This window comes from Solanum dulcamara, chromosome 6 (genome assembly GCF_947179165.1).
Source record: "Solanum dulcamara chromosome 6, daSolDulc1.2, whole genome shotgun sequence".
Classification (NCBI taxonomy): Eukaryota; Viridiplantae; Streptophyta; class Magnoliopsida; order Solanales; family Solanaceae; genus Solanum; species Solanum dulcamara.
Window position 1 is genome coordinate 55,998,483 of NC_077242.1, and position 16,877 is coordinate 56,015,359.

At 38.5% G+C, this 16,877-nt stretch overlaps 1 protein-coding gene across 1 annotated transcript; it reads left to right on the top strand.

Annotated features, from left to right (window-relative positions):
• The first annotated feature begins 320 nt into the window (after window positions 1-320).
• Window positions 321-2,333, top strand: LOC129892871 (uncharacterized). Its single transcript, XM_055968401.1, has 4 exons — window positions 321-480; window positions 1,314-1,390; window positions 1,797-1,940; window positions 2,055-2,333. The coding sequence occupies exons 1-4, from the start codon at window positions 321-323 to the stop codon at window positions 2,331-2,333; spliced, it is 660 nt and encodes a 219-aa protein (XP_055824376.1).
• Window positions 2,334-16,877: the final 14,544 nt, after the last annotated feature.

Sequence of the window (16,877 nt, forward strand, 5' to 3'; positions counted from 1 at the left end):
ACATCTTCACGGGGGACTTTCACGGTCTATTCAGAATACCACGATCAATGAACTGTATCATTGACATCTTCTTTGAATTTATGTCTTACGCAAGGACACTATTTTCAATCCATGAAACTGCAACCCATGAATGAGCTCGTGGAGTCTTCCAAAAATAGTGCCATTGTAGGGGAATACGACTTTGAAATAGTATATTAGTTGCTAGTTCAATTTTTATTGTTTGTGTTTTTGAAGAGAACAGACAGTGCATGCCAAACACCCAAAGCAAGGGTGAATCACTACTTCCCTATGATCCTAAACTACAAAGATCAATTCAAAAAATGAATGTGCAAGAGCATGAGGCACTAAGGCTGAGTGAGTTTGTTGAAAATCAAGTCAGGGATGGTGATGACAACAAGGATGAACTTAATGAATCTTTGTGCGGCAAACCTCAGAGACTTGTGAAATTTGGTCTGGTTGATGATGATACTGATACAAATGGTGCCTGAGCTACTAGAGCTATAGTCCTCCCACCACTACCTCCATGCATAAAGTTCATTATAACTAGTACCGTGTTGTAGATGTTGAACCTAAAAGGAATATTTAGTTGAGCAGCAAGAGATGATGCTGACCAACACATGATAAACTTTATTACCACCTACAAGTCATTTGAAATCCCTAGGGTTAGCCAATCAGCCGTACGACTGTATCTATTTCCATTGTCTTTGTTTACGGAGGCATTGAAGTGGTAGAATGAGCTTCCACATGACTCAATCACCACCTGTAGGGAGTTGACAGAAGCATTTTTGGAGAGATTTTTCCCATAATCTAAGAAACTGCAAATCAAGGATGAGATTGGTTTTCACAAGCAGCTACCTACTGAAGCAATGCATGAGACTTAGGAGAGATTCAGGTAGAAGCTAAAGCAATGTCCAAATCATAATTTGACTGATAAGCACGTGAAAGAGGTATTCTACAGGTCTTGTAATTTTGTAACTAAGTTAGCTATAGATGCAGCTTTTGGTGGTTCATTCATGGCCAAGACATTTTAGGAAGCCACAACAATTCTAGATCAGCTTGAAAAGAATAATATAGTCTGGTACACTAGAGATACTGAAATGGGAGGTTTTGTCTTTCCATTTGAGATCTAAGTAAAGCAAAGGTAAAAGGAAGAGGAGCGTGATCAGGAAATGTCCCACATGAAGACTCAGATGGATTTGTTAACCAAGCATTTTTTTAGGTGAAGAGCTTGAAAAGGTAAAAAATGTGGACACTGGAAGTCGATATAATGAACTAGAGTTTGATTATGATGAGTAATCCAAGTTTTTGAATAGCCAGGGGGGTTTTCGGATATATAACTCTTAAAACCAAGGTTGGGACTTTCAATGGGATAACTACTATGACCGGAAAGGTAATCGTGATCAAGGAAATTGTCAAAATAAGGATAACTTCAAGAATGGAAGAAGTGGAGTTTATATTCCACTAATGAACAGAGATAGGGCTGGAAACAATAGTAGGAACTCTAAGCTAGAAGATGTAATAACAAAGTTCCTATAGAAGGTTGAGGCGGCTAAGTCTGGAGTAAGATATATGCTAGGTGACATGACTAATATCAGTTAGTTGTTGGATTCAGACTCTACCTCTATCAAATAATTGGAGCATTAGATGGGCCAGTTGTCTACAACATTTAATCATAGGAAGATTGGTACTTTACCTAGTGACATGGTGCAAACTCGTAGGAAAGATGGCAATGCATGGCAGTGACAATAAGGAGTGCTAAGGTACTTTCTAACATTATTATTGCAGGTACTGAGTAGACTAAAGATACAACTTCTGAGATTGATGGGAAGGCAAGGTATCAGGTAGATAAGGTATTTATATTCGATGACGATGATAAGGTTGATGAACTAGTATTGGAGAAGAAAAAGACTAAGAAGAACAATGGTACAAAGCAAATAGAGGTAGAGTGACCTCTATCTTTGCCATATATTTGCAAGTCGCCACCTCTATTTCCCCATAGATTGAAGAAAAAGGCCGAGAATGGCAAATTTTTAAAGTTTATTTCATGTCTTAAGAAAATATCGGTCAACATCCAATTGGTAGAAGCACTACAGCAAATTCTAGGTTATGCCAAGTTCATCAAGGATTTGTTTGCAAAGAAGAGGACAATTTCTTTTGATCTAGTCGACAATTTACATCATTGTAGCACCATTGCTACAAGTTTATTGGTGGAAAAGAAGGAAGATCCAGGCACATTCACCATACCTTGCACCATTGGTGCTTTTGATTTCCCAAGGGCTCTATGTGATTTGGGAGCTAGCATCGATTTAATACCACTAGCTATCTACAGATAATTGGGATTGGGAGCCAAATTTGACTTCTATGCGGCTACTGATGGCGGATAGATCTGTGAAACGTCTGGTAGGAATTTTTTGTAATGTGTTGGGGCAAGTAGGCAGGTTCATTTTCCTTGTTGATTTTGTCATACTAGATCTCCAGGTTGATTTTGAGGTTTCTATTATCCTGGGGAGACTATTTTTGGCGACTGGAAGAGCATTTATAGATGTAAAGTGTGTGGAACTTACATTCAGACTAAACAATGAAGAAGTCGGGTTCAATATATATGGCTCCATAAATCTGCCAAAGGATATGACTGTGATGTCTGTGTTTGATATTGAGGTAGAGAGTGGTGTTGATGTGCTCATTGAGGAAAGGCTTGTTGTTGAGTCTTTAGCATTTGTAATCATAAATTTTGATGGTGATGGTATTAATGGGTACGATGAGTTTATAAATGCTTTGTAAGTTTTTGGGTCACACACCTATGCACATAAGAAGCTTGATCTTGAGTTTAAGAATATGCCGACTCCACCTGCTAAACCATCCATAGAGGAGCCGCCTGTACTTGAGCTCAAAAAACTGCTAGTCCATTTGAAGTATGTATTTGTTGGTGAGTATAACACTTTACTTGTAAGTATTATTGTAGATTTGAGTGAAGGACAGGTTACAACAATGGTAGAGGTATTGTAGAGGTATAAAAAAGCTATTGGTTGGACTATTGCTAATAATTTAGGTATTCCTCCTACATTTGCACTCACAAAATTCAATTGGAGGAGGATATCATTCCTAGTATAGAACACCAAAGGAGATTAAAACCACCTATATAAAAGGTGGTAAAGAAGGAAATCGTTAAGAGGTTAGATGCAAGTGTAGTCTATCCCATATCCAATAGCAATTGGGTGAGCTCTATTTAATGTGTCCCTCAAAAGAGAGGTATGACAGTCGTCACGAATGATAAAAATGAGTTGGTCCCACTTAGGCCAGTCACTAGATGGCAAGTCTGCATGGACTATAGAAAGCTTAACAAATGGACTTTGAAGAACCATTTTCAAATGTCCTTCATGGACCAGATGTTAGATCGGTTGGTAGGTAAAGGGTGAAACTGTTTTTTGGATGGGTACTTTGGCTACAACCAGATATCCATAGTGCCAGAGGACCAAGAGAAGATGACCTTTACATAACCTTATGGTACCTTTGCGTTTAAGCATATGACGTTTGGATTATGCAATGCACCTACTATATTCCAACGATGTATGATGTTTATTTTCTCTTACATGGTGGAGGATACTCTTGAGGAATGTACGAATGATTTTTCAGTGGTAGGTGATACTTTCGATGACTGCTTGCTCAATCTTAGCAAGGATTTGCAAATATGTGAAGAGGATAACCTAGTCCTGAACTGGGAAAATTCTATTTCATGGTCAAAAAGGGTATTGTGCTGGGACAAAAGATTTTAGAGAAAGGTTTGGAGGTCGAAAAGACGAAGGTAGAGTAGATTGACAAAGTGCCTCCTCCTATCTCTATAAAGGGTGTCTGTAGCTTCCTAGGTCATGCAGGTTTTTATATGCATTTCATCAAGGATATCTCTAAAATTGCACACCCTATGTGGAAATTATTGGAGAAGGAGGTAAAGATCTCCTTTGATGAGGCATGCATGAAGTTTGAGTGCTTGAAGAGGAAGTTGATCTCGGCATCAATGATTATTTCTCTATATTGGTCTACTCTAATTGAGATCATATGTGATGATAGCAGTGTGGCTTTTGGGTTGTGCTAGGGAAAAAGTACAACAATATCTTTCATCCCATATATAATGCTAGCAAAGCGCTAAATGCAACCAAGAAGAATTATACTGCGACTAAGCAGGAATTGTTGGCAGTAGTGTATGCATTCGGTAAGTCCAGAGCATACCTTTTGGATACCAAGGTGATAGTAAAAACGGACCATGCAACCTTGAGATACTTGATGATCAAGAAGTATTCTAAGCCAAGGATAATCCTTTGGGTGATGCTGCTTCAAGAATTTGATTTTGAGATAAACGACCATAAAGGTAGTTAAAATCAGGTGGCCGACCACTTGTCTATACTGGAAGGTGAGCATAGAGGTAAGGACGATCTTGACATTGATGATTCCTTCCTAGATGAATAGATCTTGTCTGCTACTATTTATCTTATCCCTTGGTTTGTTGATTATGCTAACTATCTATTTAGTGATATTATGCTTGAATATCTTATGTTCCATCAGAGAAGGAAGTTTTAACATGATGTTAATAGGTACTTTTGTGATGAACCATATTTATTTAGGATGTGCATTGATAATTTCATTAGGAGGTATATTCTAGAAAGAGAAATGCTTAGTATTTTGGAGGCTTGCCACTCATCTCAGGTAGGTGGACACCATGGTAGGAGCCGCACTACGTAAAAGATACTGCAATATGGTTACTATTGTCCTTCTATCTACAAAGATGCATATGATTTGGCGTAGAACAGCGATCAGTGCCAAAGTCAAGGAAACCAATCTAGGCACCAAGAGTTGCCTATTACACCAATCCTAAAAGTGGGGTTATTTGACGTATGGGGCATCGATTTCATGGTGCCATTCATGCGTGCATAGGGGATAAAATACATTCTTGTGGCAGTTAACTATGCCTCAAAATGGGTGGCAGTTGTCGCCCTACCAGATAATGAGAGCAAGAGTGTTGCTGGTTTTCTATGAAGAAACATCTTTTCCAGGTTTGAAACTCTTAGGGCTATCATCAATGATGGGGTTTTCCATTTTTTTCAATAAGATCTTTCAAACTACGATGTGCAACAACACAAGGTAGCTACTTTATACCATCTAGTATAGTGGACAGGTTGAGGTATCAAACCATGAAATCAAAGAGATTATAACCGAATCTGTTAATGCTAACATGACTGATTGGCCAAGGAAGCTAGATGATGCTCTGTGGTCATATTGGGTAGCTTTCACAACACCCATTGGTATATTCCCATACCTGTTACTGTTTGGAAAGGCATGCCATTTGCCTGTGGTCATATTGGGTAGCTTTCACAACACCCATTGGTATATCCCCATACCTGTTACTGTTTGGAAAGGCATGCCATTTGCCTGTGGAGATGAAACATAAGGCATTGTAGGCCCTGAAAAATTTGAACTTGAATTGGAGTGAAGTTGTGCATATGAGACTAGATCAAATCAATGAGAAGGATGAGTTGCACATGCGTGTGTATGAGAGTGCTACTCTTTACAAAGAGCGAATGAAACTATATCATGATAGACATATTAAGTAGCGCAAATTCGACATTTGGGATAAAGGGTTGCTATTTAATTCAAGGTTGAGGTTGTTTCCAAGTAAACTATCGTCAAAGTGATCTGCACCTTTCACCATCACACAAGTATTTTCTCATAGAGCAGTTGAACTTGAAATTGAAGATAGTCATAGGTTCAAAGTGAATGGACAGCGGCTAAAATAGTACTTGGGATCTCTTGATGAAGTGAAAGTTATTGAAGAGCTCCAACTTGATAAAGTCTGAGTAGTCAAGGAACATACATCGTACTGCAATGTTAATTCAGGAGTTGTATGAGAGGCAACCCATGGGGAAAAGCTTCACAAAGTCTTAGTAGTGAAGTAACCCGTGTCGTACCACGTTAAATCAAGCGCTTCTTGGGAGGCAACCCAAGGATTGTATTGGCTTTAGACAGGTTAAATTTTGTTATTTAATATTGTTATAGTGTCATAGTGTGTTTTGCAAGTGTAGGGACCCAACAAATGTGAAAAAGTCAGGAACTGACCCAAGAACCTCACCATGGGTCATTTTACCAACTGTGTAGAACACCACGACCTGTGGTGTGGAACCATGAAGGCAATATCATGGAATATTTCAAGTTCACGGGTGGGTTTACAATTAGTGTAAATGTTCACAGACCGTTTAGCCATCCGTGAACCCTCAGGTTAGTTTTTAACTTTTCTCTCTAAGGCTGATTCAATAGACCTGTTCATAGTCTGTACAGATATTAATGGTATATGTTCACTATTTGTATAACCAAGTCAGCTAACCCACAATTTTGACCCGACTTAGTTTGACCCATTACCAAATAAATTGTTCGCAAATAGATTTTAACCCACATTTCACTAATTAGATAGGTAAAATTCTACACTCCCACCACGATCTACTCTCTTTCCCACTCCCACACTTGAAAAAATAACTCCACACCATCAATTTCCCACTTATTTAGTGTATCAAGTCCTCCTCAGTTCGAAGAAATTCCACTCGTTAGTCCCCAGCCTAAGTCCAATCTATTTCTTACTTCAAGTAAGTCCATTTCATATTTTTACTAGTTTCCTATGGTGTTGTGGACTATGAGATTATGCTCTTAATATTTGTTTATAATGTGATTGAATTTCTAGATTTAACCCTCCATTACCATATTGTGTGGGTTGAAATTCTTGATTTATAAAGAAATAAAATGTTTACGAGGGTGGGTTTGCCAGATATTGAGTGTAGTTGCTTGAATTTGATGTTATTTTTTTATATTGGTATGGTTGGGTTCAAAATGGACAAGGGGAAAAACTATGCCATTTCTGACCTGTCTTACCAAGGATAACAGTACCTCTACGGGTCGTATTGTACTTAAAGGTCTGTGGTAAGTGCTTGTGGTCTTCAGCGTAGGTGAAATTTGGAACCTTTCTAGGTGAGGGACCACAAAACCCTTCATGGGTCTTGAATATTTTAACGTACCATTAAGAGCATTGTTACACCCCGTACTTTGGTACCTTGGAACGCTTCGTAAGCTTCTTTAGTTTCTGGGAAGGCTATTAAGTTTCTTAGAAGTCGTCATCTGAGTCGGATAATCTATAATGCTATCAAATATTCAAAAGGGAAGGACAAGGAGATACTCTATAAGAGAGAAGATTGGAAATAGGGTTACAAGAAGTTTATGTACTTGTGAAAGCTATTACTTGGGACATTTTGCATACTAAGCTACTTGAGTACACGTCGAGCTTAAGTAGCAAGGAATACATAGGCTCTTAAAGTGAGATGAGATTATGAAACTAGGTAACTTCAGCAGCAACCAGAAAAAAAGAACTCTAAGTCTAGAGAGAAAAAGAGGACGGCTTGGAGAAAGAAAATAGGTAACTCCCGATTTCGTTCCGTAAATTAATTATACAGAGTATAACATGATGATATGGAGGTATTATAAGTATAAAATCATGGCTTGGTTCAGACAAAACGGAGAGCAAACAGTCCACGCAACTTCCAGCACGCTAAAGAGGTTTCCGAGGCGCATTTTTGGCTAGTTTTGGCCAAATTCGGGTAAGGTAAGGTTTCTCCTTTAAATTTAGACTTTATGGAGTTTTTATGGAGGGTATTATGTACCTTTTATACTGCTGTAAGTATAAAAAAGTCATGGATATGCTCAGCGAAAGAAACAATCTAAATTGAAGTCGTCGTAGTTAAATTGTAGTCGAAGTAAGGCGTTGTGTATTTGGAGGCGGATTCTGGTTGAGTGGTGTGTTTTTCAGGGAGTAAATGTGTTCTAAAATAGGTGGGTTAGATGCTGGTTGCATCCACATGACCCCTGCTTCATACGGTTAAAGGTTTTGCAAAACAGAAACTAGAAACCTTATTTTGGTGTCGTGGATTCGAGCGAGTCATTTAGAGTTTACGTAATATAAGATTGATGTAAATTGTATATATATATATATATATATATATTCTGCAGGTTATTTTTGTTGGTTGGCTGTAGCTATTAGGAGTATAATTGGAAATTCAGATAGTGCACATTATAGGGGAGATGCTGCCCAATTTTTGTTAACGCCTTAACTAGCTAAAGGACTAGTTGAGAAGACAAGCGAGGAAATGAGTTCTATGAATACTCGTATGTAACTTAAGACGCTGGAAAGTCAAGGATTGTTGATGCTCGGATTGCTTTTATGTTAAATAGGTTCAAGAGACGACGAGGCAAACGTGTTAAGAGTAACCCGTAAGAGGTATGTAAAGCATGTCTCTCTTTTCTTTTGGGCATGTCTTAGATTTAAGTGACAAATGATATGTGTATGAATCCTGGGGTAATTCTATTCATGATCTGTGAACATGATTCATGATTTATAATTCATGCTCACTTCTGAATGTTAAGACTCTTAAAGTAGTTAAGCTCTCATCCCTCAAGTCTTCTATACGCTGAAAAGTAGAATATGTAAAGCTAACATTTCCTTCTTTTGGCATGTCTTCAAGTTAAATAATGAATGATATGAACTTGAGGGTAAAGCTACTCATAAATGCCAAGTGTAATTCATAGTTCTTATGTACTCCTTGACGAAAGCACTCTTACAGTAATCGAACTAAAGCTTCTCAAGCCTTCCATACATTAGAAAGGGATGAGTATGTCCATACCAGGTAGATTTAGGAGTGACTGACAGTGAATGCCGAAGCTACCCTTTATTCTTTTTTGGCATAACTTAGATGTAAGTATTATGTATAGGAAATTGGGAGTTATTCCACTCTTAAAACTCTGAGGGTGTGTTAAGGCTCTTGTTCACTTCCTACTGATTAGAACTCCTATAACAAGTTGAGTCATTACTTTTCAAGTCTTCCATGTGATAGAAAGTGGTACATGTAAAGCTTGTCTTTTCCTACTTCTAGGAAGACTAGACTATAGGTACTATAGATTCTGGATGTAGCTCATAACTTGTACCTACTTTTGAATGATAAGGGCCTTGAAGTAGTTGAACTACGACCCTTGAGCCTCCTATAGGTTGAATAATGTTGGGATGTGTAAGATCCTATACCTAGGGGCTCTTGAACATGATTTATGGTGATATTTAAGGGATGTTTGACATTTTACAGAGTTTTACGTGTATGTATATACATTATGATATATATGGATCAAGCCGAACGTACCTCGGCATGTTTTGCTATGTAAGGATCGAGTTGTATGTTCCATCGCATGTTATGTTGTTTATGTATCGGGCCGTCGTACCTCGGCATTATTATGTGATATATGGATCGGGCCGTCGTTCCTTGACATTATTATATGATATACGGATAGGGTTGTCATTTCTCGGTGTGTACTTTGTATATACATAGATCGGGTTGTATATTCCACAGTGCTAATGGTATATATGTTCTTATAATAACAAAATGATGTAGTTATTACACAAAGTCCCCGAACGGGCCGGATACAGTAGGCGATGATAGCATGTATGCCTTTATTTGATAAAATGCAGGTACGGTAGTTGTCTTAATGTTATACTTGCCCCCTCCACCCCTATTTCAGTTGTTGTCTCAATTATGATGTTTTATGCTTTATATACTCAGTACATATATCGTACTGACCCGCCCTTTCCTCGGGGGGCTATATTTCATGCCCATAGGTACAGATGTTTATTTTGGAGATCCTTCAGCTTAGGGTTTCCACTTAGCGATGTTTGAAGTGCACCACTGTTTCGGGGTCTAACCTTTGATACTGGTCATTTGATATATATATGTTTGTTTATTCAGGGGTACGGCGGGGGCCCTATCCCGCCATATGTTACTATTAGTATTCTTAGAGGTCTGTAGATGTGTGTATATGGGTAATGTGTAAGTTTTGTGCGATTATAGTTATACGATGTGTTATAAATATTACTATGCTATGACAATCTTATCGGCTGGCTTTCCCTTTCATGACATGATGCAAATAAAAGAGGCTACACGTGTATGAATATTTTATCACCCACTGGGTTCATGTGTTTGGTTCTTATATCTGATAGATACATATACGGGGGTTTAGGTCGGACTCCAATCGTGGCCCATGGGGTTGGGTCGTGACAGAAGTGGTATCAGAGTAGTTCGTCCTTAGAGTGTCTACAGACCGTGTCTAGTAGAGTCTTGTTTATTAGTGTGTTGTACACCACATCATAGGGAATAAAATTCCTCATACTAAATTTTGATTTCAGCTGAAGGACAACATCGATAGAAGAAGGTGACAGGCGATATTGGAAGGTACAAAGCATGCAGGTAAGCAAAGGCATGAAAGATATATGTCAGGTAAGGTATTGAGCTACAATTAGAATGTAAAGTTGAATTTGAAAGGAAAAGTAGCCAGGAAAGTTAACAGGTGCAGTTCGAGTCGGCATATGAGGTAAGTCCATTTTCATACTGTTGATATTGGGCACCCTGTGTGGCGGCGTTATGATATGATCTGAATATATACATGCATGCCCTGTGAGGCACTGTTGGCATTTCCTACATGCAAGTGTTGAGATAGGGAGAAATACAAAGGAGACTCTACCCAAATTTTCCCAGAAATAAGAAGAGAAGGAGATATAGGGCTGTAGTATGTCTTGAAAGGTTGTGCCCACAACAATGATGAGATTTGATTAAACTACAAGTGTGGCTGACCTTGAGAAATGAGTTAATTGATGGCAATAGAAACTAGGAGGTCGATACTAGTATGGTAAAACTAAGTTGGAAAAGACTTATAATCCAAAAAAGATGGTTTAGAGAAGACTGATAGATCTAAATAGAATGATATTAAGGCACCGATTGAATGGATACACAGGGATAACCTATGATGACCTGTAGTTGAAAGAAGTAACAATATGGGTAAGACAAGAGTACTAGGGAAAGAGGAAATGAAACACAAGTATCCGTACCTATTTCCTATGTCTATAGGTAATCCTAACCTTTGGAACTTTGATATTGATTGCTCGATGAAAGTATATGTTATGGCAACGGGATAAAGGACCTCTCCATATAATCGGTATAAGGTCCGGAGGAAGGTTTTAATTTACATTCGAGGAAGAATGTTCTAAATGGGGGAAGGATGTTACACCCCGTACTTTGGTACCTTGGAATGCTTCGTAAGCTTCTTAAGTTTCTGGGAAGGCTCTTAAATTTCTTAGAAGTCGTTATATGAGTCGGATAATCTATAACGCTATCAAATAATCCTAAGGAAAGGAGAAAGAGATACTCCATAAGAGAGAAGATTGGAAATAGGGTTACAAGAATCTGAAAGAAGTTGGAGGCTAAGTAGTGAGTCCTAGGACTCGATGTACTTGTGAAAGCTATTACTTGGGACATTTTGCATACTAAGCTACTTGAGTACACGTCGAGCTTAAGTAGCAAGGAATATATAGGCTCTTAAAGTGAGATGAGATTACAAAACTACGGAAGAGAAATAAAGAGACAACGCACCTACTTGAAGCAAGTAGGTGATGCACCTACTTGAAGAAAGTAGGTGACTGACCTACTTGGGGTGTACCCCACGCTGCCACATGGCAGCTTTGGGTTGGACATTCGGATGAGGTGGCACCCTAAGAGGTTGCCACGTGTCACCCCTAGGGGGATGCCACATGTCATCACCTAAGAAAATGTATATATATGTATTACATGACTCTTAAGGTCATTTCTATCAAGAAAACTTCAGCAACAACCAGAGAAAAAGAACTCTAAGTCTAGAGAGAAAAAGAGGACGGCTTAGAGAAACAAAATAGGTAAGTCCCAATTTCGTTCCGTAAGTTAATTATCTAGCATATACCATTATTATATGGAGGTATTATAAGTATAAAATCATGGCTTGGTGAATCCAAAACGGAGAGCAAACAGTCCACGCAACTTCCACCACGTTAAAGAGGTTTCTGAGGCACAATTTTGGCTAATTTTGGCCAATTTCGAGTAAGATAAGGTTTCTCCTTTAAATTTGGACTTTATGGGGTTTTTATGGAGGGTATTATTTACCTTTTATATTTCTGTAAGTATAAAAATGTCGTGGAGATGCTCAGCGAAAGGAACAATCTAAATTGAAGTCGTCGTAGTTAAATTGTAGTCGAAGTAAGGAGTTATGTATTTGGAGGCGGATGCTGGTTGTGTGGTGTGTGTTGCAAGGAATAAATGTGTTATAAAATAGGTGGGGGAGCTTCTGGTTGCATCCACACGACCCCCGCTTCATACGGTTAAAGGTTTTGCAAAACAGAAACTAGAAACCTTATTTTGGCATCATGGTTTTGAGCGAGTCATTTGGAGTTTATGTAGTATAAGATTGATGTAAATTGTATATATATATGCTTCAGGTTATTGTTGTTGGTTTGTTGTAGCTATTAGGAGTATAATTCGAAATTCGATAGGGCACATTATACAGGAGATGCTGCCCAATTTTTGTTAACGCCTTAACTAGCTCAAGGACTAGTTGAGAAGACGAGCGAGGAAATGAGTTCTATGAATACTCGTATATAACTTAAGATGCTGGAAAGTCGAGAATTGTTGATGCTCGGATTGCTTTCATGTTAAATAGGTTCAAGAGACGACGAGGCAAACGTGTTAAGAGTAACCCGTAAGAGGTATGTAAAGCATGTCTCTCTTTTCTTTTGGGAATGTCTTAGATTTAAGTGACAAATGATATGTGTATGAATCTTGGGGTAATTCTATTCATGATCTATGAACATGATTCATGATTTATAATTCATGCTCACTTCTGAATGTTAAGACTCTTAAAGTAGTTAAGCTCTCATCCCTCAAGTCTTCTATACGCTGAAAAGTAGAATATGTAAAGCTAACATTTCCTTCTTTTGGCATGTCTTCAAGTTAAATAATGAATGATATGAACTTGAGGGTAAAGCTACTCATAAATGCCAAGTGTAATTCATAGTTCTTATGTACTCCTTGATGAAAGCACTCTTACAGTAATCGAACTAAAGCTTCTCAAGCCTTCCATACATTAGAAAGGGATGAGTATGTCCATACCAGGTAGATTTAGGAGTGACTGGCAGTGAATGCCGAAGCTACCCTTTATTCTTTTTTGGCATAACTTAGATGTAAGTATTATGTATAGGAAATTGGGAGTTATTCCACTCTTAAAACTCTGAGGGTGAGTTAAGGCTCTTGTTCACTTCCTACTGATTAGAACTCCTATAACAAGTTGAGTCATTACTTTTCAAGTCTTCCATGTGATAGAAAGTGGTACATGTAAAGCTTGTCTTTTCCTACTTCTAGGAAGACTAGACTATAGGTACTATAGATTCTGGATGTAGCTCATAACTTGTACCTACTTTTGAATGATAATGGCCTTGAAGTAGTTTTTTTTTTTTATGGGAACAGACCCTACACAAGGCTCCCACCTCTCGTGCACAGTCAGGGGTTGAGAATCACCCCAAGCCTTAACATAAATAAACAAAGTAAAAATACAAGGAGGGGGACATAAACCTTACCTCCGATCCTATAGTGGTTCATAAGTCAGCTAAGTCAGCCTTCTATAGGTTGAATAATGTTGGGATGTGTAAGATCCTATACCTAGGGGCTCTTGAACATGATTTATGGTGATATTTAAGGGATGTTTGACATTTTACAGAGTTTTACCTGCATGTATATACATTATGATATATATGGATCAAGCCGAACGTACCTCAGCATATTTCTCTATGTAAGGATCGAGGCGTATGTTCCATCACATGTTATGCTGTTTACGTATCGGGCCGTCATACCTCGGCATTATTATGTGATATATGGATCGGGTCGTCGTTCCTCGACATTATTATATGATATATGGATCGGGTTGTTATTCCTCGGTGTGTACTATGTATATACATGGATCGGGTTGTATATTCCACAGTGCTAATGGTATATATGTTCTTATAATGACAAAATGATGTAGTTATTACACAAAGTCCCCGAACAGGCTGGATACAGTACGCGATGATAGCATGTATGCCTTTATTTTATAAAATGCAGGTACGGTAGATGTCTTAATGTTATACTTGCCCCCTCCACCCCTATTTCAGTTGTTGTCTCAATTATGATGTTTTATGCTTTATATACTCAGTACATATATCGTACTGACCCCTCCTTTCCTCGGGGGGCTATGTTTCATGCCCGTAGGTACAGATGTTCATTTTGGAGATCCTCCAGCTTAGGGTTTCCACTTAGCGATGTTGGAAGTGCACCACTGTTTCGGAGCCTAACCTTTGATACTGGTCATTTGATATATATATGTTTGTTTATTCAGGGATACGGCGGGGGCCCTATCCTGCCATATGTTACTATTAGTATTCTTTGAGGTCTGTAGATGTGTGTATATAGGTAATGTATGAGTTTTATGAGATTATAGTTGTACGATATGTTATAAATATTACTATGCTATGACAATCTTATCGACTGGCTTTCCCTTTTATGACATGATGCAAATGAAAGAGGCTACACGTGTATGAATATTTTATCACCCACTGGGTTCATGTGTTTGGTTCTTATATCTGATAGATATATATATAGGGGTTCAGGTCGGACTCTAATCGTGGCCCACGGGGTTGGGTCGTGACAGAAGTGGTATCAGAGTAGTTCATCCTTAGAGTGTCTATAGACCGTGTCTAGTAGAGTATTGTTTTTAGTGTGTTGTACACCACATCTATAGACAAGAGGCTACAAGACATTTAGGATGTTACTTTGTTTCATATCTAAGATCGTGCGATAGAGCTGAGTCATAGGGAATAAAATTCCTCATACTAAATTTTGATTTCAGCTGAAGGACAACATCGATAGAAGAAGGTGACAGGCGATATTGGAAGGTACAAAGCATGCAGGTAAGCAAAGGCATGAAAGATATATGTCAGGTAAGGTATTGAGCTACAATTAGAATGTAAAGTTGAATTTGAAAGGAAAAGTAGCCAGGAAAGTTAACAGGTGCAGTTCGAGTCGGCATATGAGGTAAGTCCATTTTCATACTGTTGATATTGGGCACCCTGTGTGGCGGCGTTATGATATGATCTGAATATATACATGCATGCCCTGTGAGGCACTGTTGGCATTTCCTACATGCAAGTGATGAGATAGGAAGAAATACAAAGGAGACTCTGCCCAAATTTTCCCAGAAATAAGAAGAGAAAGAGATATAGGGCTGTAGTATGTCTTGAAAGGTTGTGCCCACAATAATGATGAGATTTGATTAAACTACGAGTGTGGCTGACCTTGAGAAATGAGTTAATTGATGGCAATAGAAACTAGGAGGTCGATACTAGTATGGTAAAACTAAGTTGGAAAAGACTTATAATCCAAAAAAGATGGTTTAGAGAAGACTGATAGATCTAAATAGAATGATATTAAGGGACCGATTGAATGGATACACAGGGATAACCTATGATGACCTGTAGTTGAAAGAAGTAACAATATGGGTAAGACAAGAGTACTAGGGAAAGAGGAAATGAAACACAAGTATCCGTACCTATTTCCTATGTCTACAGATAATCCTAACATTTGGAACTTTGATATTGATTGCTCGATGAAAGTATATGTTATGGCAATGGGATAAAGGACCTCTCCATATAATCGGTATAAGGTCTGGAGGAAGGTTTTGGTTTACATTCGAGGAAGAATGTTCTAAATGGGGGAAGGATGTTACACCCCGTACTTTTGTACCTTAGAACGCTTCGTAAGCTTCTTAAGTTTCTGGGAAGGCTCTTAAATTTCTTAGAAGTCGTCATGTGAGTCGGATAATCTATAACGCTATCAAATAATCCTAAGGTAAGGGGAAAGGGATACTCCATAAGAGAGAAGATTGGAAATAGGGTTACAAGAATCTTAAAGAAGTTGGAGGCTAAGTAGTGAGTCCTAGGACTCGATGTACTTGTGAAAGCTATTACTTGGGTCATTTTGCATACTAAGCTACTTGAGTACACGTCGAGCTTAAGTAGCAAGGAACATATAGTCTCTTAAAGTGAGATGAGATTACAAAACTACGAAAGAGAAATAAAGAGACGACGTACCTACTTGAAGTAAGCAGGTGATGCACCTACTTGAAGAAAGTAGGTGACTGACCTACTTGGGGTGTACCCCACGCTGCCACGTGGCAGCTTCGGGTTGGACGTTCGGATGAGGTTGCACCCTAAGAGGCTGCCACGTGTCACCCCTAGGGGGATGCCATGTGTCATCACCTAAGACAATGTATATATATGTATTACATGACTCTTAAGGTCATTTCTATCCAGAAAACTTCAGCAGCAACCAGAAAAAAAGAACTCTAAGTCTAGAGAGAAAAAGAGGACGGCTTAGAGAAACAAAATAGGTAAGTCCCGATTTCGTTCTGTAAATTAATTATCCAGCATATACCGTTATTATATGGAGGTATTATAAGTATAAAATCATGGCTTGGTGAAGCCAAAATGGACAGCAAACAGTCCACGCAACTTCCAGCACGCTAAAGAGGTTTCCGAGCCATAATTTTGGCTAATTTCGGCCAATTTCGGGTATAGTAAGGTTTCTCCTTTAAATTTGGACTTTATGGGGTTGTTATGGATGGTATTATTGCACCTTTTATATTGCTGTAAGTATAAAAAAGTCATGGAGATGCTCAGCGAAAGAAGCAATCTAAATTGAAGTCGTCGTAGTTAAATTGTAGTCGAAGTAAGGCGTTGTGTATTTGGAGGAGGATGCTGGTTGTGTGGTGTGTTTTGCAAGGAATAAATGTGGTCTAAAATAGGTGGGGGAGCTTCTGGTTGCAGCCACACGACCCCCGCTTTATACGATTAAAGGTTTTGCAAAATAGAAACTAGAAACCTTATTTTGGTATCGTGGTTTCGAGCGAGTCATTTGGAGTTT

Excerpts from the sequence above, each read along its gene's own strand:
- LOC129892871 (XM_055968401.1), top strand. The coding sequence starts at position 321 with ATGAATGTGCAAGAGCATGAGGCACTAAGGCTGAGTGAGTTTGTTGAA. Across the intron at positions 481-1,313 it reads TGATGATACTGATACAAATG|CCAGGGGGGTTTTCGGATAT; the intron begins GTGCCTGAGCTA and ends GTTTTTGAATAG. Across the intron at positions 1,941-2,054 it reads ATGGTACAAAGCAAATAGAG|AAAATATCGGTCAACATCCA; the intron begins GTAGAGTGACCT and ends TCATGTCTTAAG.